Source organism: Entelurus aequoreus, linkage group LG03 (assembly GCF_033978785.1).
Source record: "Entelurus aequoreus isolate RoL-2023_Sb linkage group LG03, RoL_Eaeq_v1.1, whole genome shotgun sequence".
In the NCBI taxonomy this organism is placed as follows: Eukaryota; Metazoa; Chordata; class Actinopteri; order Syngnathiformes; family Syngnathidae; genus Entelurus; species Entelurus aequoreus.
The window spans coordinates 90075869-90099194 of record NC_084733.1 but is presented as its reverse complement, the minus strand read 5'-3'; the positions used below and the strand labels follow the sequence as shown (position 1 = coordinate 90099194).

The 23326-nt window shown below is 41.4% G+C and overlaps 1 protein-coding gene across 3 annotated transcripts in view; it reads right to left on the bottom strand.

The window, feature by feature from the left end:
• Positions 1–462: 462 nt before the first annotated feature.
• LOC133647081 (MAP7 domain-containing protein 2-like) overlaps positions 463–23326 on the bottom strand; it is a 62729-nt gene continuing 39865 nt past the window's right edge. For 2 of the 3 annotated variants that reach the window (XM_062043162.1, XM_062043163.1), the window contains 14 exons: positions 21350–21418; positions 21191–21265; positions 20947–21110; positions 19019–19118; positions 18750–18866; positions 18121–18566; positions 15771–15877; positions 15455–15687; positions 15221–15386; positions 12912–13056; positions 12060–12164; positions 5562–5612; positions 5260–5467; positions 463–1659 (listed from right to left, as the gene is read on the bottom strand). In XM_062043162.1, the coding sequence (XP_061899146.1) occupies positions 1649–1659; positions 5260–5467; positions 5562–5612; positions 12060–12164; positions 12912–13056; positions 15221–15386; positions 15455–15687; positions 15771–15877; positions 18121–18566; positions 18750–18866; positions 19019–19118; positions 20947–21110; positions 21191–21265; positions 21350–21418 (1997 nt within the window). In that variant the 3' untranslated portion in view covers positions 463–1648. The remainder of the gene's footprint in view (positions 1660–5259; positions 5468–5561; positions 5613–12059; positions 12165–12911; positions 13057–15220; positions 15387–15454; positions 15688–15770; positions 15878–18120; positions 18567–18749; positions 18867–19018; positions 19119–20946; positions 21111–21190; positions 21266–21349; positions 21419–23326) is intronic. The other variant, XM_062043164.1, reaches the window with a different exon arrangement.

Here is a 23326-nt window from a genome sequence, read left to right as displayed (position 1 = left end):
ATAGATTTGTATTTACAACATCTATCCGTTTTCTACCGCTTGTCCCTTTTGGGGTCGCGGGGGGTGCTGGAGCCTATCTCAGCTGCATTCGGGCGGAAGGCGGGGTACACCCTGGACAAGTCGCCACCTCATCGCATCAATAATATATATATATATATATATATATATATATATATATATATATATATATATATATATATATATATATATATATATATATATATATTATTGATGTTGTAAATACGTATGTATATTTATATGTATGTATATATATATACATATATATAACTTCAACATTTTTTCATAAACTTGTTATTTCATATGTTGACCAGAGGGGGAGCACTTCAAAACAAATTCATAAACTTGTTATTTCATATGTTGACCAGAGGGGGAGCACTTCAATTCTTTTTCATAAACTTGTTATTTCATATGTTGACCAGAGGGGGAGCACTTCAAAAACAATTCATAAACTTGTTATTTCATATGTTGACCAGAGGGGGAGCACTTCAAATTGTTTTAAATAAAATTGTTATTTCATATGTTGACCAGAGGGGGAGCACTTCAATTTTTTTTTTCATAAACTTGTTATTTCATATGTTGACCAGAGTGGGGAGCACTTCAATTTTTTTTCATAAACTTGTTATTTCATATGTTGACCAGAGGGGGAGCACTTCAAATTGTTTTCATAAACGTGTTATTTCATATGTTGGCCAGAGGGGAAGCACTTCAATTTTTTTTTTCATAAACTTGTTATTTCATATGTTGACCAGAGGGGTAGCACTTCAATTTTCTTTTCATAAATTTGTTATTTCATATGTTGAGCAGAGGGGGAGCACTTAAATTTTTTTTTCGTAAACTTGTTATTTCATATGTTGACCAGAGGGGGAGCACTTCAATTTTTTTTCTCGTAAACTTGTTATTTCATATGTTGACCAGAGGGGGAGCACTTCAATTTTTTTTCCCGTAAACTTGTTATTTCATACGTTGACCAGAGGGGGCGCACTTAATTTTTTTTTCATAAACTTGTTATTTCATATGTTGACCAGAGGGGGCGCACTTCAAACATTTTTTCATAAACTTGTTATTTCATATGTTGACCAGAGGGGGAGCACTTCAATTTTTTTTTCATAAACTTGGTATTTCATATGTTGACCAGAGGGGGAGCACTTCAAATTTTTTCCCCATAAACTTGTTATTTCATATGTTGACCAGAGGGGCACTTTTTAAAACCGACACACACTCAATTTGAAAAATCCCTCCTTTTTGGGACCACCCTCATTTTGATAGATGTCACCACCAGGGGGTGCAAATGAGACATTGTCTATTAGATGCAATGTTATTGGGACCATGATTTATGTCACACCTCCTCACATGGAAGATACTTTTCCTTCTTTATGTCTCAAGAAGGGTAGAAATACAACACACACACACACACACACACACACACACACACACACACACACACACACACACACACACACACACACACACACACACACACACACACACACACACACACACACACACACACACAAGTTAGCCTTAGTGTTACATTCTCACAGAAGAAGAATGGCGGGGACTTTCCATGCAGCAAAATTCTGCCTTGTTGTCGTCCTTGCGATGTCACTGCTTGTCTCTTTGCAGGAACTCAGATGACCTCTAGGGGGGGACAAAAACACAACCAGAAATGGACAACATTAGAATAGCTCAGCCCGGCCAAACGCTTGTTCATTGCTTGTGACAGAGCAGCACATTTCGTAATCTATTCCATCCCTACAAGCCTGTTTCAGGCTTGTAGGGATGGAAAAAGTGTTTCAGGCTTGTAGGGAGGAAATAGCCTCTGTGTTTTTTCCTGACCTAACGTATATTCCGCTCTACCCCGGTATTGAGCACTGTTTAACGGATAAACCACAAAAACATATATATATATATATATATATATATATATATATATATATATATATATATATATATATATATATATATATATATATATATATATATATATATATATATATATATATATATATATATGTCTTAATTAGATTATCCAAAAAAAAAATAGTGCTCGATACCGTGGTAGAGCGTAATATGTATGTGTGGGGAAAAAATCACAAGACTATTTCCTCTCTACAGGCCTGTTTCATGAGGGGGTTCCTCAATCCTCAGGAGATTTAAATCTCCTGAGGATTGAGGAAACCCCTCATGAAACAGGCCTGTAGAGATGAAATAGTCTTGTGATTTTTTTCCCATATATATATATATATACAGTACAGGCCAAAAGTTTGGACACACCTTAAATGTTATTATTATTATATCGGTCGATATCATGATCTTTTTTTCATATTTTCTCACTAATATTTTTTTCAAATCCTCCTGACACCTGTACATAATGTATCCATTTTTTTAACGTCCATTTTTTTTAACGTAATTTTTTATATACAATTTACAGGTGATATATCTTTTATTATTGAATATATCAAATGTAATGATTATTTAATGGACCACAATGGAAACAAGCCTTTTTGGCTTTTTGTGCCATCCATTTGCCTTTTTCAAGCATTACATGGATTCCATTTTTTAAGATGTCAATAAACTTCTCAATCAATCAATCAAAAAAACTAAAAGTAATGGATTTTTGTCATCTTGACAGAAAAAATATGTGTACTGCTTGAAACTGCACGCCTTTTAAACTTTAAAAGTCAGTGATCCTGTTCTGTCTCCGTGTAATGTTTGATCCTGTTCTGTCTCCCTGTAATGTTTGTCTGATCTGGAATAGGATTGTACTGAAAATTGTCATTTCCCCTCGGGGATTTAATAAAGTATTTCTGATTCTGATTAATAGTATCCATTATTGCAACTAATATTACAGTATATCATCATACTTTCCAAACTTTTTTTGTCTAAATAAAAATAAATACTTAAATACCTGCTTGACTTATGATTTTACAGCATAACTACCCATCAAATTAATTAAAAATGACAATGAATTTTACGGCGTTATTTACAGCATATATTACTGTAAATCGAGAAAAAAATACAGTTTTTTGCGTAAAAATTCTGTTGACTGAGCCGCCGTATTTTTACTGTGAAATCTTGTTTTTAACAGTGTATTACTGTAAATGGAAAGACGGTACGTTTGTTTTTTACGGTAGGAAAAACTGGCAGAATGACATAATATTTTCATGAACAATATCATGTTGCAAAAACCAATTAACACAAAAATCCGGCCAGATTTTTCCGTAAAACTTCCACCACCAAAAAAAACCCAGTGGTAGTGATTTTCCATTTACCGTAAAATGTTGTAAAAAAAAACAAAACAAAACACTTTTACAGTAAAATTTTGGAAATGTTAAGTTTTTATTGTAAAATGGACAGTCTGCTTAAGTTAAAACCTCTAAAGGCTTAGTGGCCACATGCGTGGACAGCACCTTTTAGCTCTTATTTCCAAAATTGTGTACACTACTGAATTGGGGTCTTATGGCCACTTATGTGGACACTTACACTGCCATCTGGTGGTGTCAGAAGAGTATAACATACAATGGAATTTGGGGAAAAAAAAAAAAGTGTAAAAATAGGAATTAGCATGTCACTGAACATGAAGTACACGTTTGTGTACTTATGGACTAAGTACATCATATCAAAAGATGATTCTTAGTTTTTATTCTAATTAGGGTCCAATAAGCCCAAATAGCGAAGATAAATTTTAAAAAAGCATGTAAACAAACAGCTTGGGCCTTTAAAGCAATTTATATGATTAATAATGAAATCCAGAGGCAAATTCATGCATTATTGGCTGTTACAAGCGGCCCTCTGATAACTTTGAAGTGGCCCTCAATGGAAACCAGTTTGAGATCACTGTCTTATAGTGACTGCCAATCAAACTCAACTATTGTTCTTTTTTTCATTTATTTTTATTTATTTTTATTAATGTTTATTAATTTTGTTTTTATATATATATATATATATATATATATTTTTTCTTTTAGACATGTATCTCATGCGCACGGAAAACTTTCTCGTGCGCACGAGAAACTTTTTAGTAAGTTATAAAATAAAAAAATAAAAACATTTATAATTTTTTAAATTTTTTTTAGACATGTATCTACATACATGTCTAAAAAAATATATATATATATATATATTTTTTTATAACTTTACAAAAAGTTTCTAGTGCGCACGAGAAACATGTCTAAAAAAATAAAAAATAAATTATTAAAAATTTTTTTTCCCCCATGTCCCTTTAGGGGCTCCGTATAATGATGATATCAATGAGGGAATTTTAATCACTGCTATTTTGAAATTGTTACTAATATTGATACTGTTGTTGATAATATTCATTTTTGTTTCACTACTTTTAGAATGTTCCGTTACATGTTTGTGTGTCCTCAACTGCTGTGTTTATTGCTATTCTGAATAGAGATGTCCGATAATATCAGTCTGCCGATATTATTGGCCGATAGATGCGTTAAAATGTAATATCGGAAATTATCGGTATCGTTTTTTTTATTATCAGTATCGTTTTTTTTTTTTGGTTGTTTTTTTTTATTAAATCCACATAAAAAACACAAGATACACTTACAATTAGTGCACCAACCCAAAAAACCTCCCTCCCCCATTCACACTCATTCACACAAAAGGGTTGTTTCTTTCTGTTATTAATATTCTGCTTCCTACATTATATATCAATATATATCAATACAGTCTGCAAGGGATACGGTCCGTAAGCACACATGATTGTGCGTGCTGCTGCTCCACTAATAGTACTAACCTTTAACAGTTCATTTTACAAATTTTCATTAATTACTAGTTTCTATGTAACTGTTTTTATATTGTTTTACTTTCTTTTTTATTCAAGAAAATGTTTTTAATTTATTTATCTTATTTTATTTGATTCATTTTTTTAAAAAGTACCTTATCTTCACCATACCTGGTTGTCCAAATTAGGCATAATAATGTGTTAATTCCACGACTGTATATATCGGTTGATATCGGTATCGGTTGATATCGGTATCGGTAATTAAAGAGTTGGACAATATCGGCATAAAGCCATTATCGGACATCCCTAATTCTGAATGTTGCTGGGTCGGGTTTGGTTTGGAATTGGATTGCGTTGTTATGGTATTGTTTTGTTGGATTGATTAATAAATTCATTTTTTTTAAAAAACAACAAAATAACAAACCTGCAAGCATTATAATGTCCATAAAGGTGTGCCTAATGAAGTGACCATAGTCATAATTGTTGTCGCATGACCTCACCGGCTCGTTGGTGCGTCTGAATGTCTTCCAGGGTCCTGAGAGACCTGCGCTCCTTGAAGGCCACCACGGGCACCCCCATGTCGTCGGCGGCGGCGGCGTCCAGGACCAACTGCTGGGGCCGGGACCCCGCCTCCGGCACCTTGTCGGCGCCACCGTGCACAGGAGGCTCCGAGCTCTCTTTCGGTAAGATGCTCGCCGCCGCCGATTTCTGCGGGCGGGAATGAGGTCAAGGAGGCGGTTTGACGCACAAGGGTTGCAATGTTGCGAGCGTCTTGTGACCCTGCAGGGTTGGCCCGTCTCACCGTGTCGGGAGAAGTTGTTCTTCTGGTCCGCCGCATGATCTCCTCCAGTCGCTGGAGGTAGAAAAACAGCGGTGGTATACAGTATCTCAATCACGTCAGACCTCATGGCGAAGACAGAATGCATCATATTGTGTGTCTATTTCATGAGGATTATAATGCATAGAAAGCAAAATAAGACTTTAATTCATATTAGAATGAGGGCTGTCATGGGATTAATACGGACCTGGGCAAAATACGGCCCGCGGGCCACATTCGGCCCGTTAAGATTTTCAATCTCGTTGGGAAGACTATGTCTCCCAGCTGGCCTGGGAACGCCTCTGGATCCCCCCCCGGGAAGAGCTGGATGAAGTGGCTGGGAAGAGGGAAGTCTGGGCTTTAACTGCTTAGGCTGCTGCCCACGCCACCCGACCCAAGTGGAGGAGTTCAAGTACCTCAGAGTCTTCGTCACGAGTGATCAGTGCCAGAGCTTGGTCCGCATTGCCGGCAGTCAGTCGGACCCGTTTCCAGCGAGGGTCGGACTCCGCCAAGGCTGCCCTTCGTCACCGATTCTGTTGAGAACTTTTATGGACAGAATTTCTAGGCCGTTGAGGGGATCTGGTTTGGTGGCTGCAGGATTAGGTCTCTGATTTTTGCAGATGATGTGGTCCTGATGGCTTCATCTGGCCAGGATCTTCAGCTCTCACTGGATCGGTTCGCAGCCGAGTGTGAAGCGACTGGGATGGGAATCAGCACCTCCAAGTCCGAGTCCATGGTTCTCGCCCGGGAAAAGGTGGAGTGCCATTTCCGGGTTGGGGAGGAGATCTTGCCCCAAGTGGAGGAGTTCAAGTACCTCAGAGTCTTCGTCACGAGTGATCAGTGCCAGAGCTTGGTCCGCATTGCCGGCAGTCAGTCGGACCCGTTTCCAGCGAGGGTCGGACTCCGCCAAGGCTGCCCTTTGTCACAGATTCTGTTCAGAACTTTTATGGACAGAATTTCTAGGCCGTTGAGGGGATCTGGTTTGGTGGCTGCAGGATTAGGTCTCTGCTTTTTGCAGATGATGTGGTCCTGATGGCTTCATCTGGCCAGGATCTTCAGCTCTCACTGGATCGGTTCGGAGCCGAGTGTGAAGCGACTGGGACGGGAATCAGCACCTCCAAGTCAAAGTCCATGGTTCTCGCCCGGGAAAAGGTGGAGTGCCGTTTCCGGGTTGGGGAGGAGATCTTGCCCCAAGTGGAGGAGTTCAAGTACCTCAGAGTCTTCGTCACGAGTGATCAGTGCCAGAGCTTGGTCCGCATTGCCGGCAGTCAGTCGGACCCGTTTCCAGCGAGGGTCGGACTCCGCCAAGGCTGCCCTTTGTCACCGATTCTGTTCAGAACTTTTATGGACAGAATTTCTAGGGCGTTGAGGGGATCTGGTTTGGTGGCTGCAGGATTAGGTCTCTGCTTTTTGCAGATGATGTGGTCCTGATGGCTTCATCTGGCCAGGATCTTCAGCTCTCACTGGATCGGTTCGCAGCCGAGTGTGAAGCGACTGGGACGGGAATCAGCACCTCCAAGTCCGAGTCCATGGTTCTCGCCCGGGAAAAGGTGGAGTGCCATTTCCAGGTTGGGGAGGAGATCTTGCCCCAAGTGGACGAGTTCAAGTACCTCAGAGTCTTCGTCACGAGTGATCAGTGCCAGAGCTTGGTCCGCATTGCCGGCAGTCAGTCGGACCCGTTTCTAGCGAGGGTTGGACTCCGCCAAGGCTGCCGTTTGTCACCGATTCTGTTCAGAACTTTTATGGACAGAATTTCCAGGCCGTTGAGGGGATCTGGTTTGGTGGCTGCAGGATTAGGTCTCTGCTTTTTGCAGATGATGTGGTCCTGATGGCTTCATCTGGCCAGGATCTTCAGCTCTCACTGGATCGGTTCGCAGCAGAATGTGAAGCGACTGGGATGAGAATCAGCACCTCCAAGTCAGAGTCCATGGTTCTCGCCCGGGAAAAGGTGGAGTGCCATTTCCGGGTTGGGGAGGAGATCTTGCCCCAAGTGGAGGAGTTCAAGTACCTCAGAGTCTTCGTCACGAGTGATCAGTGCCAGAACTTGGTCCGCATTGCTGGCAGTCAGTCGGACCCGTTTCCAGTGAGGGTCTGACTCCGCCAAGGCTGCCCTTTGTCACCGATTCTGTTCAGAACTTTTATGGACAGAATTTCTAGGCCGTTGAGGGGATCTGGTTTGGTGGCTGCAGGATTAGGTCTCTGCTTTTTGCAGATGATGTGGTCCTGATGGCTTCATCTGGCCAAGGTCTTCAGCTCTCACTGGATCGGTTCGCAGCCGAGTGTGAAGCGACTGGGACGGGAATCAGCACCTCCAAGTCCGAGTCCATGGTTCTCGCCCGGAAAAGGGTGGAGTGCCATCTCCGGGTTGGGGAGCAGACCCTGCCCCAAGTGGAGGAGTTCAAGTACCTCGGAGTCTTCTTCACTTGTGAGGGAAGAGTGGATGGTGTGATCGACAGGCGGATCAGTGCGGCGTCTTCAGTAAAGCGGACGTTGTATCGATCCGTGGTGGTGAAGAAGGAGCTGAGCCGGAAGGCAAAGCTCTCAATTTACCGGTCCATCTACGTTCCCATCCTCCCCTATGGTCATGAGCTTTGGGTTATGACCGAAAGGACAAGATCACAGGTACAAGCGGCCCAAATGAGTTTCCTCCGCCGGGTGGCGGGGCTCTCCCTTAGAGATAGGGTGAGGGGCTCTGTCATCCGGGAGGAACTCAAAGTAAAGACGCTGCTCCTCCACATGGAGAGGAGCCAGATGAGGTGGTTCGGGCATCTGGTCAGGATGCCACCCGAACGCCTCCCTAGGGAGGTGTTTAGGGCACGTCCGACCGGGAGGAGGCCACGGGAAAGACCCAGGACACGTTGGGAAGACTATGTCTCCCGGCTGGCCTGGGAACGCCCCCGGCCAAAGGCCCAGGGCACAGATAGCAGGCCCATCCAAATTTCCGTGGGAATTTTCTAGTTATTTTTACTATGCACACGATGGCATAGATTGGGCTGTGTACCGATCACATTTTAACTGATGCGATATCAATTCCCGATGGGAATCAAATCTACTTAACATTACCAATTTTTGGTACTATTGTGTGTGTTTATAAATATGAACTGTTGTTAAAAATAAGCCGATTATGATAACTGGTGTCCACATTTCTGAGTCTCATTCACAGTTGCAAGTCCAAGACGCTAGATAGCACCATTGTATAGTTTATGGTGTGTTGGCTAGTCAGTCTTAGCTGTCTAGTCTTTTGTTGCGCCCTAAAAAGTGTTAATACTGTAAGTATTGTGCCTACTAGGCACCAGCTGTTGGATTGTAACGTGCATATTAGTTGTAGTTTGTATTGACAATTTCAGAGGTGTTGAAATCGCCATGTAAAATCGCTAATGGTAATCAATGGCATGTCAATAGCAAAGCCAATGCATATTAGCATCAAGCTAGCGCATTTTTGTAAAAGTGGAGCCTTACTTAACTTATGTTGGAGGGTTTTTTTTTGGAGTCAATTTCTTTGCTGGCATAGAAAATCGCAACATTATCTAGAGGTAGTTTGGCTGAGTCCGCTCTCAGTGCTGCTGGAGTGCCAAAGTTCGGAGAGCTGGCTGATTGCTGGGTATTGTGGCCAAACAGCTCCATTTTTGTTTTATCTGACATCACATGGACAAAGATAAGACCTTCCGGAGGAAAGTTCTGTGGGTCAGATGAAACAAAAATGGAGCTGTTTGGCCACAATACCCAGCAATATGTTTGGAGGAGAAAAGGTGAGGCCTTTAATCCCATGAACACCACTCCTACCGTTAAGCATGGTGGTGGTAGTATTATGTTCCGGGCCTGTTTTGTTGCCAATGGAACTGGTGCTTTACAGAGAGTAAATGGGACAATGAAAAAGGAGGATTAAAGATTAAAGTACCAATGATTGTCACACACACACTAGATGTGGTGAAATTGTCCTCTGCATTTGACCCATCCCCTTGGGGAGCAGTGGGCAGCAGCGGCGCCGCGCCCGGGAATCATTTTGGTGATTTAACCCCCAACTCCAACCCTTTGTTGCTGAGTGCCAAACAGGGAGGTTATGGGTCCCATTTTTATAGTTTTTGGTATGACTCGGCTGGGATTTGAACTCCAACCTACCGATCTCAGGGCGGACACTCTAAGCTCCAAATTCTTCAGGACAAGCTAAAATCATCAGCCTGGAGGTTGGGTCTTGGGCGCAGTTGGGTGTTCCAACAGGACAATGACCCCAAACACACCTCAAAAGTGGTAAAGGAATGGCTAAATCAGGCTAGAATGAAGGTTTTGGAATGGCCTTCCCAAAGTCCTGACTTAAAACGTGTGGACAATGCTGAAGAAACAAGTCCATGTCAGAAAAGCAACACATTTAGCTGAACCGCACCAATTTTGTGGTCAAAAAATTCAATCAGAAGCTTGTGGATGGCTACCAAAAGCGCCTTATTGCAGGTAAACTTGCCAAGGGACATGTAAGCAAATATTAACATTGCTGTATGTATACTTTTGACCCAGCACATTTTCAGTAGACCCATAATAAATTCATAAAAGAAGCAAACTTCATGAATGTTTTTTTGTGACCAACAAGTATGTGCTCCTATCACTACATCACAAAAATATAAGAGTTGTAGAAATGATTGTAAAGTCAAGAGAGCCATGACATGATGTTCTTTACAAGTGTACGTACACTTTTGACCACCACTGTATATATATATATACATACACATATACATTATGTATACATATAAATAGATAGGCAGGCTCCCAGACAAATTATTTTGGCTGGGACTGGAAAAGTTTGGGGACTTCTTCACTAAACTATCTAAGGCAGGGGTCACCAACGCCACCACCAGGTCGCCCGTAAGGACCAGATGAGTCGCCCGCGGGCCTGTTCTAAAAAAAAAAAAAAAAAAAAAATTTTTTTTAAAATAATAAAAAAAAAAATAATAAAAAAAAAAAATTAAATTTTTTTATTTTTATTTTAATTAAATCTACATATAAAAAACACAAGATACACTTTCAATCAGTGCATCAACCCAAACAACCTCCCCCATGCACACTCATCCACACCCACTCACACAAAAGGGGTTATTTCTTTCTGCTACCAATATTCTGGTTCCCACAACATAGACAACACATCTGCAAGGGACACAGTCCCTGAAGCACACATGATTGTATAGGCTGCTGGTCCACTAACATTTTCATTAATTACTATTTTTTATGTAATTATTTTTATATTGTTTTACTTTCCTTTTTATCCAAGAAAATGTTTTTTATTTATTTATCTTATTTTATTTTATTTTTTAAAAAAGGGCCTTATCTTCAACAGACCCGGTTGTCAATGAAATTAGATTTGTTTAAAGGGTTTTTAAAACCAGGCCCAGTCCAGATAATGTCCAAGTCGGACTCAGCAACACACACCTTCATTCATGTACACAGAAAAAAATTAGGGAACACAACAGATTGCATATAATAGGGATTTCCCTTTCCATAATTGCATAATTTTGTCCAGCTTTCTTAGTCGATTATCATAATTTACTGAGCCTAGATCTTCCAGATTTTCTGGGACAACAACACCAAGTATGTTAACTGGTCCATCTGTCCACAAAACAGGCACTTTGCATTTCATTCGAAAGGACGTTCCCTTTAGATTTCCGATCCTTAACATTTTACATTTATCATAATTAAGCTTAAGGCCAGATTGCTGTGAAAATATGTCCAAAAGATTAAGAAGGTTCCACAAACAATGAGGAAAAATCTTATCTTTGTGAATCAGCCTTTTCTGACATGAACTTCATCAAGAACAAACACAGAACACGCCTCACTGATGCACATCTGCAAGACTCACTCAGAGTTGCAGTGTCAAGTTACACACCAGAGTACAACACACTAGTTAACAGCATGCAATGCCAGGCTTCCCACTAACTGACAAAGAAACAGATAACAGATTTGGTGTCCAGTTCAAAGTGTGACATGATTTAAAAATTTGAGAGTTTACTTTTGTATTTTACATGAGTTATTATTTGTACAAACATGGTACAAAGTAATTCATGATTTGTTAAAAAATGTTAGTGGCTAGCTAGTTAAAATGGGATATTGTGATTTCACAAGACTGTCTTAGAAGTGATCATTTGAAAATGTTCAATTTGAAAAATGTGCACTTAGAGAAAATATAAAAATAAAGTGTTGCATATTGATATTTATCTGTTTCTATATATATTTATTGTGAGAAATCATTAAGATGATCAGTGTTTCCACAAAGATAAATATCATTAATTATTAATAATAACAGAGTTAAAGGTAAATTGAGCAAATTGGCTACTTCTGGCAATTTATTTAAGTGTGTATCTAACTGGTAGCCCTTCGCATTAATCACTACCCAAGAAGTAGCCCTTGGTTTCAAAAAGGTTGGTGACCCCTGATCTAAGGTAAGTTAACCTGTGTTCCATTAGAAGAAATCCAATGAATAAAGAATGATTAAAAAGTCACCTTCTTCCTGACTTGGCGTTCTGCTTCTTCTTTCTGGGCGAGCATCTCTCGCTCCTTCGCCAACTGGGCTGCTTTTTCTCGCTCCCTGGTTTGTTCCTCCTCCCTCTGCGTCAAAGAATTATCCATTAGGGCAGGGGTCGGCAACCCAAAATGATGAAAGAGCCATATTGGACCAAAAATACAAAAACAAATCTGTCCGGAGCCGCGAAAAATTAAAAGCCATATTTACATGTATCATGAGATATAAATTTAATTAAGAGGACTTAAAGGAAACTAAATGACCTCAAATATAGCTACAAATGATGCATAATGATGCAATATGTACATATAGCTAGCCTAAATAGCATGTTAGCATCGATTAGCTTGCAGTCATGCAGTGACCAAATATGTCTGATTAGCACTCCACACAAGTCAATAACATCGACAAAACTCACCTTTGTGCACTCATGCACAACGTTAAAAGTGTGGTGGACAAAATGAGGCAGAAAAAGAAGTGGCATAAAACACGTCCTAGAAAGTCGGAGAAAGTTGTACATGTAAACAAACTAAGGTGAGTTCAAGGACCGCCAACATTAGTAGGACAAAACGGCGCTCGCCAAATACTCGAATCAGTGAAGCATGTTTAATATAAACAGTGTGATTTATAACAATTAGGGAGGTTTGTGTCATGTTTGTCCTCCTACAGAAACCATACTAAAACAAAAAAATAGATTTTTTCCCCCCTCATCTTTTTCCATTCTTCATACATTTTTGACAAATCTCCAGAGAGCCACTAGGGCGGCGCTAAAGAGCCGCGGGTTGCCGACCCCCAGGATTAGGGTATTTGTTTCAGAACCGCAGAGACGTTTGCACCTTTTTATGCAGAAGAGCTGCTTCCCTCCTGGCCTGAGCGATCTCCTCCTCCGCCCGCCTCTGCTCCTCCTCCTCCCGCCTCCTCTTGTCGGCGATCAGACGCTGCGCCTCGGCCCTGCGGCGCTCCAGTTCTTCGCGACTCCGCCTGAAGACATGGACTAGTTTTAGGCCCCGTGTCCACATAGGCGCCGTTCTACATTTCTGCCAGTGGATACTCGGTGTGTGTGTATTAGTGTTGTCCCGATACCGATATTTTGGTACCGGTACCGGTACCAAAAGTACACTACCGTTCAAAAGTTTGGGGTCACCCAAACAATTTTGTGGAATAGCCTTCATTTCTAAGAACAAGAATAGACTGTCGAGTTTCAGATGAAAGTTCTCTTTTTCTGGCCATTGTGAGCGTTTAATTGACCCCACAAATGTGATGCTCCAGAAACTCAATCTGCCCAAAGGAAGGTCAGTTTTGTAGCTTCTGTAACGAGCTAAACTGTTTTCAGATGTGTGAACATGATTGCACAAGGGTTTTCTAATCATCAATTAGCCTTCTGAGCCAATGAGCCAATTGTACCATTAGAACACTGGAGTGATAGTTGCTGGAAATGGGCCTCTATACACCTATGTAGATATTGCACCAAAAACCAGACATTTGCAGCTAGAATAGTCATTTACCACATTAGCAATGTATAGAGTGTATTTCTTTCAAGTTAAGACTAGTTTAAAGTTATCTTCATTGAAAAGTACAGTGCTTTTCCTTCAAAAATAAGGACATTTCAATGTGACCCCAAACTTTTGAACGGTAGTGTATTTCGGTACTTTTTGGTACTTTTCTAAGTAAAGGGGACCACAAAAAATGTCATTATTGTCTTAATTTCAACAAAAAATGTTAGTGTACATGAAACATATGTTTATTATTGTAATATAGTCCTTAAATAAAATAGTGAACATACTAGACAACTTGTCTTTTAGTAGTAAGTAAATAAACAAAGACTCCTAATTAGTCTGCTGACATATACGATTATTTTGCCAACACTATAAAGGACAAACTGTAAAAATGGATTATTAATCTACTTGTTCATTTAGTGTTAATATCTGCTTATTTTCTGTTTCAACATGTTCTATCTACACTTCTGTTAAAATGTAATAATCACTTATTCTTCTCTTCTTTGGTACTTGACATTAGTTTTGGATGATACCACACATTTAGGTATCATCTGATACCAAGTCGTTACAGGATCATACATTGGTCATACTCAAAGTCCTCATGTGTCCAGGGACGTATTTACTGACTTTATAAACATAATATAAATAAATAAAAAACGAAAGAAGATTGTGTGACGTTAAAAAATATTGATGTAACTAGAGATGTCCGATAATATCGGCCTGCCGATATTATCAGCCGATATATGCGTTAAAATGTAATATCCGAAATTATCGGTATCGGTTTTTTATTATCGGTATCGGTTTTTTTTGTTTTTTTTTGTTTTTTTTTAATTAAATCAACATAAAAAACACAAGATACACTTACAATTAGTGCACCAACCAAAAAAACCTCCCTCAACCATTTACACTCATTCACACAAAAGGGTTGTTTATACTTCCGTTTCAACCATTGACGTCACACGCAAACGTCATCATACATAGACGTTTTCAACCGGAAGTTCCCTGGGAAATTTAAAATGTCACTTTATAAGTTAACCCGGCCGTATTGGCATGTGTTGCAATGTTAAGATTTCATCATTGATATATAAACTATCAGACTGCGTGGTCGCTAGTAGTGGCTTTCAGTAGGCCTTTAAACACCCATAGGTCCGCATGTTTGGCGCTTACTGTTAGAATAATTGTTTGTAAGTTATCACAAAAAACTTTTGTGTTGAAATGAGTTCCGGGCAAAAAGACAAAAGGCTGTCTTTGAAACCAACCAAGAAGAAGGCTCGTAAAACTCCACAAGGACTTCATAGAGAGAACCAAGGATCTGCCCAATTTCCAGACAAACTCTTTTTGAAGTATTTTACGAACTCTCTTTGAACTATTTTCTGGAAGTCTTTTTGAACTATTTTACGACCTCTTCTTTTGAACTGTTCGGTAACCAAAGGCAACGCTGTTTACGACCCACTTCCCTTTGGAAGCAGCTGTGGGCAGGTGGTGGGAGAAAGTCAAGTAAAGAAGGAGGAGTACAATCTTTTGGCAGAGCGTGCTGAGACGGCGACTCTCCTCAATATATTTAATCCAAATTGAATTCTGTCTCTGTTTAATTCTTTGCCTTTTGCCTTGTTTAATAGATGTCATCAGTGTTTGAACCTGACACTTACCTTTCTGCCTCGGCCGCTTGGAGGCTCTCCTGTTCCTCTCGCTCTCTGAGCAGGCGGGCCTCACGCCTCTTCTCAGCCAGGAGACGGGAGCTTTCTTCTGGGTCGCTGGTACCGGCCAAAGCCCTGAGCTGGACTTCTGGTAGACAAGGAGGAAACTTGGAGGGACCTAACGAGAAGAAACATCAGCTTGTGTCGTCCTCGCAATGATCAAATTCAAGTAACGGAGGAACTCACTTCCATCTCCGGCGGTTCTGCCGTCAAGTTCTGCCTCAAAGCCGAGCAGGTCTGAAGGATCCTCGGGAGAGTCCTCCATTTCGTCTTCATGCTGACCTTCGGCGGATATTCTGGCAGGCCTGGAGTTGCCGGGCGACAAAACCGATGTGCAGATGGGAGCATCTTCCTCAGGAACAGACGGCAGGTCCAGTTGCAGAGGGATGGAATGCCGCCGGCCAGATCTTCTATGGACTCTTTGAAGTCAACCGAAAGACATGCCACTTAGTTCCCGTGCTGGGTGTGACTTTCTGAGGCTATGCATTTAAAGTGCTCCTACTGGTCTGGAGAGGGAGATGATGCTGTCCTGCTGGTTTTGTTGGGAGGTGAGCGAACACTCGGGCTGATGTTCCTCTTGTTAGCATCATGCTGCATGCTGGTTTTAGGCTGAAACCAGAAACAAGACCAAAACATTCGAAAAAGGACTTCTTGGATCTGGAATGTATTGCAATGTTTTGTATTCACAGCTGAGTTCATGGCCTGAGTTCATGAATCCATGTTTGTTTTCAGGACTCTCACAGTTTTGTCTTTAACAAAACAAGAACGCTTTTGTCTTTGGACTCACAGCCGACATAAGATCGATACTCTTTTTAATTGCACTTCAGATATTAAGTCCTGGATGGCAGATAACTCTTTACAGCTTAACCAGGACAAGACTGAAGTCTTAAGGAGGCACCAGTCCAGCCACACTCCACTCTTCATCAATAGCAGTGGAGATCGTAAGCAGCACCAAGTTCCTGGGGGGTGCAGATAACTGACGATATGACCCGGTCCCTACACAACGGAGAGCTCAGCAGCGCATGCAATTTTTGCGTCGGATGAAAAGAGCACAGCTCCCTACCCCCCGTTCTCACCACATTCTACAGAGGCACTATAGAGCGCCTATACTGACCAACTGCATCTCTGTCTGGACTGGAGCCTGCAGTGCCTCAGACTGGAAGTCTCTGCAGAGAGTGGTGAGACCATCAGGACTCCTGTACCTCCTATCCAGGGCACAGAAAACCTGCAGAGACTCGTCCCACCCCCACCAAGGACTGTTTTCACTGCTGGACTCTAGGAAGAGGTTCCGCAGCCTCCGTAGCAGAACCTCCAGGTTCTGTAACAGCTTCTTCCCTCAGGCCATAAGACTCTTGAACGCATCAAAATAATCCCTCAATTCCCCCCCGGAAAACGGATTAACTGGCTGGAATATAAAGACGATATAACATACATCCATAAACGTGCAATATATTTATCTGTGCAGTAATCTATTTATTTATATCTGCACCTTATTGCTCTTTGATCCTGCACTACAACCAGCTAATGCAACGAAATTTCGTTCTTATCTGTACTGTAAAGTTCAAATTTGAATGACAATCAAAGGAAGTCTAAGTTTAGGTCTAAGTCTTAAGTCATCGGCCCTGAGACCCTGAGAGAGAAACACATATCAAAATTACCAGCATTGTCTTTAACTCCATCACTACAAGTGAAAAATCTGGTCCTGGTTTTCGACTCTGACCTTAGTTTTATACCACATGTAAAAAATACAACAAAAACAGGTTTTTATCATTTTAAGAATATAGCCAGAGTTCGCCCCAATTCTCTCTCAGGGCAACACGGATAGATTAATGTAAAACCTGCTTTGTGGTCTTCCTAAAAAGGTTATTACACCTTTGCAATGACTCCAAAATTCAGCGGCACGACCAGAAGGTGGGCTCACATTACACCAGTTTTAAAATCCCTGCATTGGCTCCCCGTGTGTTTCAGGATCCATTTTAAGGTTCTCCTTATGGTTTATAAATGGTTTTTTATGGTATTGGGCCTTCTTATCTTTCAGATCCTCCGGCACTCATCTCCTAATTATTAATTCAGATTTTATTTCGTTATATTTATTTACTGTATATTTATTTATTTTTCTATTAATCTTCGTATGTCCTACTTGTATTTTATTCTTTACTCTACTCATGGTTCTTACTATTTTACAAGTTTTATTATTTTTATTTTTCCAACGTTCCTCAGATGAGCCATCTGCCTCAGGGGTTATCGGCTGTGTCAGCGTCCTGGTGGCCATGGTCTGATGACCTCCTGGTGCAGATGTGATAGTGTTTACTCACATGTCTCCTCTGTACGCAGCCATGCAATCATCTGTCCATATGGTTATGTATGTGTGTATGTTGTGTGTGTGTTGGGTATCTGTGTCCGTGCGTACGTATGTGAGAATGGGGGATATGGGTCACCGGGGTGTTGTTTTTAACTTTGTAAAGCCCTTTGCGTCGCATTTCTTTTATGTATGAAAAGTGCTTTATAAATAAAGTTTGATTGATTGATTGATTGATTGATAAGAAGGCCGCGATTGCTTGGTTTAGGGTTTACTGGTCATAACTGTGTTCTTCAGAACTCCAAATCAAAGATGGTATTCCGATTGAAGGATTGTCAAAGTAATGTGCTAACCTTAGCTGAAGTCATACCATGAATTGATTAACGTGGACCCCGACTTAAACAAGTTGAAAAACTTATTCGGGTGTTACCATTTAGTGGTCAATTGTACGGAATATGTACTGTACTGTGCAATCTACTAATAAAAGTTTCAATCAATCAATCAATCAATCTTGTTTTGTTTCCTTAGGTCATTACGGGGGTTAAAATGTCACCTGTCTATTGTTGGTGCTTCTGGTCTGGCTGTGGCTGGGACTCAAGGAGGGTTTCGGTCTCTGGTTCTGTAGTATGCGATTCTGAAGCCTCTGGATCTGGGGTTTCTGTTCCTGGGGTCTCTGGTTCTGAGGCCTCTGGTTCTGGGGTTTCTGTTCCTGTGGTCTCTGGTTCTGAAGCCTCTGGTTCTGAGGCCTCTGGTTCTGGGGTTTCTGTTCCAGGAGTCTCTGGTTCTGAGGTTTTTGTTCCTGGGGTTTCTGGCTCTGCAGCCTCTGGTTCGGCGACCTTTGGATCTGCGGTTTCAGCTCCTGGGGTCTGCGATTCTGAAGCCTCTGGTTCTGTGGCCTCTGGATCTGCGGTTTTGGCTCCTGGGGTCTCTGCGGGGCGCTGCTGGAGCTGCTGCTGGTTGTGGAGTAGAAGGAAACTGCGCGGCGACAAATATGAACGACTGAGGTGGTGTTCAGAGGTAAATGTGCAGGGAATGTTATGAAGAGGACAGGGTGGACACGAGGGGAATGTGTGTGAGGAGAACGGGAGAAGAGCAGCGTTAGTCAAAGAGGAGCGCAAAGAAGAGGTTTCTGCAAGCTGTTAGAAGTCCCATGATGCTTTGTGTCCTGCTGGGGGTCAATACCTTCTTCTCCCGACTGGCAAGCAGAGCTCTTGCTTCGGGCCAGATAAGAGCTTGTGGGGGTTAGCAGGCGACTCACCAGGTTCTTCTCCCATGTGCTGAGGGCTAAGTGACGTGGAACTAACGTGCGGATGAATGGATGCAGTGAAAATGTCAAAGTTCGGCAGAGAAAAACCAGACAAACGATTAGATGTGCCAGGAAAAGTTAGACCACATGATACCAAGAATTGAAAGTTCAAAGAGAAGAAGATGGAATTGGAATGGTGTTTTACCAGTACTGGTGGGCTTCCTGCCTCTCAGAGTCTGACTGAAGTTCTGTTGGGCTTTTTGGCTCTTTTCCTGCGTCCTGCGCACCGTCGTTTCATTGCGCTCCTTTAAAAAATCATTTTAAAAGTTGAAAACAATTCAAGGCTGCTGTAATACAGGATGACCTCCAAAGTACCAGTGAAGGTGTGATGAAAAATGAGCGTTATGGCCCAAAATCTGTATCGCATTTTGCAGTCAAAGTGGTTAGAGTGTCCGCCCTGAGATGGGTAGGTGGTGAGTTCAAACCCCGGCCGAGTCATACCAAAGACTATAAAACATGGGACCCGTTACCTCCCTGCTTGGCACTCAGCATTAAAAGGTTGGAATTGGGGGTTATCCATCCATCTATTTTCTACCGTTTGTCCCTTTTGAGGTCGGAGGGGGGGGTGCTGGAGCCTATCTCAGCTGCATTCGGGCGGAAGGCGGGGTACACCCTGGACAAGTCGCCACCTCATCGCAGGGCCAACACAGATAGACAACATTCACACTCACATTCACACACTAGGGACCATTTAGTGATTATATTATAAATATATTTCCGCAGCTTTGCGCACTACTTTGCCCCCCTTAACATGCTTCAAAACTCACCAAATTTTGTACACACATAGAAAAACTGTGACAGCACACTTTAGTAAAAAAACCAAACCCCAAAAATCAAAATTGCGCTCTAGCAAAAAACAAACTGCCTGTAACTCCCACTAGGAAGGTCGTAGAGACATGAAACAAAACCTGTATGTAGGTCTCACTTAGACCTACAATTCATAATTTCACATCTTCGGGCAAAAACCAACAGGAAGTTGGCAATTTCCCCTTCAAGACAAAAAATGACTAAAAACACTCATTTTTTATTTTTGAGCTGTAATTTGACCCCCCTAAAATACTTCAAAACTCACCAAAATTCTCACACACATCAGTACTGGTGGAAATTGCCATCTAAAAAAAAACCGAACCCCAAAACTCAAAATTGTGCTCTACATAATTTTTGAAAAAAACAAAGAAAAAACTGCTCCTCAGAGGAAAACTCAAGACAAAACTGCTTGTAACTTCCGGTAGGAACGTCTTAGAGACATGAAACAAATACCTCTATGTAGGTCTCGTTGCTATTGATCTTTGCGTCGATCCATCCACCCCTTGTTTACGTTCAAGAGCTCTCGCTTAGCGGTTAGCATGTTTAGTCATGTTGTTTATGTCAAATAAATCTGTAAAAAAATAATAATAATACATTTAAAAAAATAAATAAATCTGTAGCATTTACTGTAACGTGTTTCCAGTCAGCTGGGATAGGCTCCGCCCCTCATGACTCTAAAAAAAGTGGGTGTCAGAATAATTGTATCTAAGTTATCACAAAACTTTGTGTTTCAATGAGTTCCCGGCGAGCAGACAAAAGCTGTCTTTGATCTTACCAATCCAAAAGGCTTGTAAAACTCCACTGTGTAGGATGGGGAGCGACATGAGGGTGTCGGTTTCTTTGATGTATTGTAATCCACAGGAAGATTTTGTTTCTACCCGAGATCTACAAAGCAGAGAGGAGGCAGGGCCTGACCCCCCCTCCAGGCACCTTTTCTGTGAACTGTTTTACGACCTTTTCTTTGAACTGTTTTGTAACCCAAGGCGATGGCTGTTTATGACCCCCCTCCCTTAGAAACAGCTGTTGCCATGTAATCAGGGAAAGTCCACATAAAAGAGGAGGCGTACAATCTTTCCTCAGAGCGTGGGATGACACTGTGCAAGGGTGCAGTGTCTACGGGTTTCTCCTCAATTGAGCTAAATTGAATTCTGTCTCTAATTCCTTGCTTCTTGTCTTGTTTAATAGATGTCATCAGTGTTTGAACCTGACAGTGGGTTTATGCATTGCCAGAACGTACGGCAGCACGCTTCAGGGCCCTAAACTCACTTTTTCCTCCAGGAGTCGCAGTTTGCGTTTCTCCTCCACGGCGTAGCGTCTACTCTCCTCCTTGATCTTTTGCTCCCGCAGCTTCCTCTGGCGCTCCTGCAGCTGCTGCTCGTAGTGCAGCTTGGCTCGCTGCTCACGCTCCTGCCTGCTCTGCACCCGCCAGGCTTTTCGGTGCGCGGGGGAAAAAAAAATAAAAAAATCAGCAAATAGCAACAGAGTTTGGACTTAACGCGACGCCACATACCGAGTAACTTCTGCTGCTCCTCTCTCCTTTCCCGCGCTGCTTTAAGCCTCTCGTCTATGTTGGCTCCCCCAGCCACTACAACAACACCAAAAAGAAGTATTCATTCCAACATTGTCCTGGATAGAAGCACAAATGGGGTCTTGAGGACGGGGGTCACACCTGAGCTGGACCTTGGGGGCATTACGACTGAGCTCACCGGCCTCCTCAGATTGGCTCTTGCGTCATTGTCTGAAAAAAATAAAAGAATATCTACATATTTACTAGGGCAGTCAAAAATGTGATTAATCAATACTGAGTTGACTCGTGTGATTAATCAATACTCAGTTGACTCATGTGATTAATCAATACTCAATGGGCATATACACACCCCACCCCACGCCTTCACCACCGCTTGATTCCTTTTCGGGGTGATGGACGGCTGGCAGCGCTTCATAGCAGCAGTCGACCTCCAGGGCCCCAACTCCCCGCCCCTCTGTTGCGAGTTGTCGTGATTAAATGTAACATGTTTATGTGTGCATGGCATGGAGGTTTTTCCCCACTCCAGACTAGGCCCCCTTAGGAGCCCAGTCTAGATTGTATTTTTTTACTCATCTTCTTCCCCAGCGTTTTACCTTTTTCTTATCTTTTACGGGGCGCCTCGTGGCGACCCATCAGCGTTCCTGTTCTGTAACCCTGTACACCGTTTCTCTAATCCTGAACGGGTTTGTGCTGAAAACATAGTTTCGTTGTACTTGTGCAATGACAATAAAGTCCAATCCTATCCTATCTTAATACTCAGTTGACTCGTGTGATTAATCAATACTCAGTTGACTCATGTGATTAATCAATACTGAGTTGACTCGTGTGATTAATCAATACTCAGTTGACTCATGTGATTAATCAATACTGAGTTGACTCGTGTGATTAATCAATACTCAGTTGACTCGTGTGATTAATCAATACTGAGTTGACTCATGTGATTAATCAATACTCAGTTGACTCGTGTGATTAATCAATACTCAGTTGACTCATGTGATTAATCAATACTCAGTTGACTCGTGTGATTAATCAATACTCAGTTGACTCATGTGATTAATCAATACTCAGTTGACTCATGTGATTAATCAATACTCAGTTGACTCATGTGATTAATCAATACTCAGTTGACTCGTGTGATTAATCAATACTGAGTTGACTCGTGTGATTAATCAATACTGAGTTGACTCATGTGATTAATCAATACTGGGTTGACTCGTGTGATTAATCAATACTCAGTTGACTCGTGTGATTAATCAATACTGAGGTGACTCATGTGATTAATCAATACTGAGTTGACTCATGTCATTAATCCATACTGAGGTCACTCATGTGATTAATCAATACTCAGTTGACTCGTGTGATTAATCAATACTGAGTTGACTCGTGTGATTAATCAATACTGAGTTGACTCATGTGATTAATCAATACTGAGTTGACTCATGTGATTAATCAATACCGAGTTGACCCGTGTGATTAATCAATACTGAGTTGACTCGTGTGATTAACCAATACTGAGTTGACTCGTGTGATTAATCAATACTCAGTTGACTCATGTGATTAATCAATACTCAGTTGACTCATGTGATTAATCAATACTGAGTTGACTCGTGTGATTAATCAATACTGAGTTGACTCGTGTGATTAATCAATACTCAGTTGACTCGTGTGATTAATCAATACTGAGTTGAATCGTGTGATTAATCAATACTGAGTTGACTCATGTGATTAATCAATACTGAGTTGACTCATGTGATTAATCAATACTGTGTTGACTCGTGTGATTAATCAATACTGAGTTGACTCTCATGTGATTAATCAACACTGAGTTGACTCATGTGATTAATCAATACTGAGTTGACTCTTCTGATTAATCAATACTGAGTTGACTCATGTGATTAATCAATACTGAGTTGACTCATGTGATTAATCAATACTGAGTTGACTCATGTGATTAATCAATACTGCGTTGACTCGTGTGATTAATCAATACTGAGTTGACTCATGTGATTAATCAATACTGAGTTGACTCGTGTGATTAATCAATACTGAGTTGACTCGTGTGATTAATCAATACCGGGTTGACTCGTGTGATTAATCAATACCGAGTTGACTCATGTG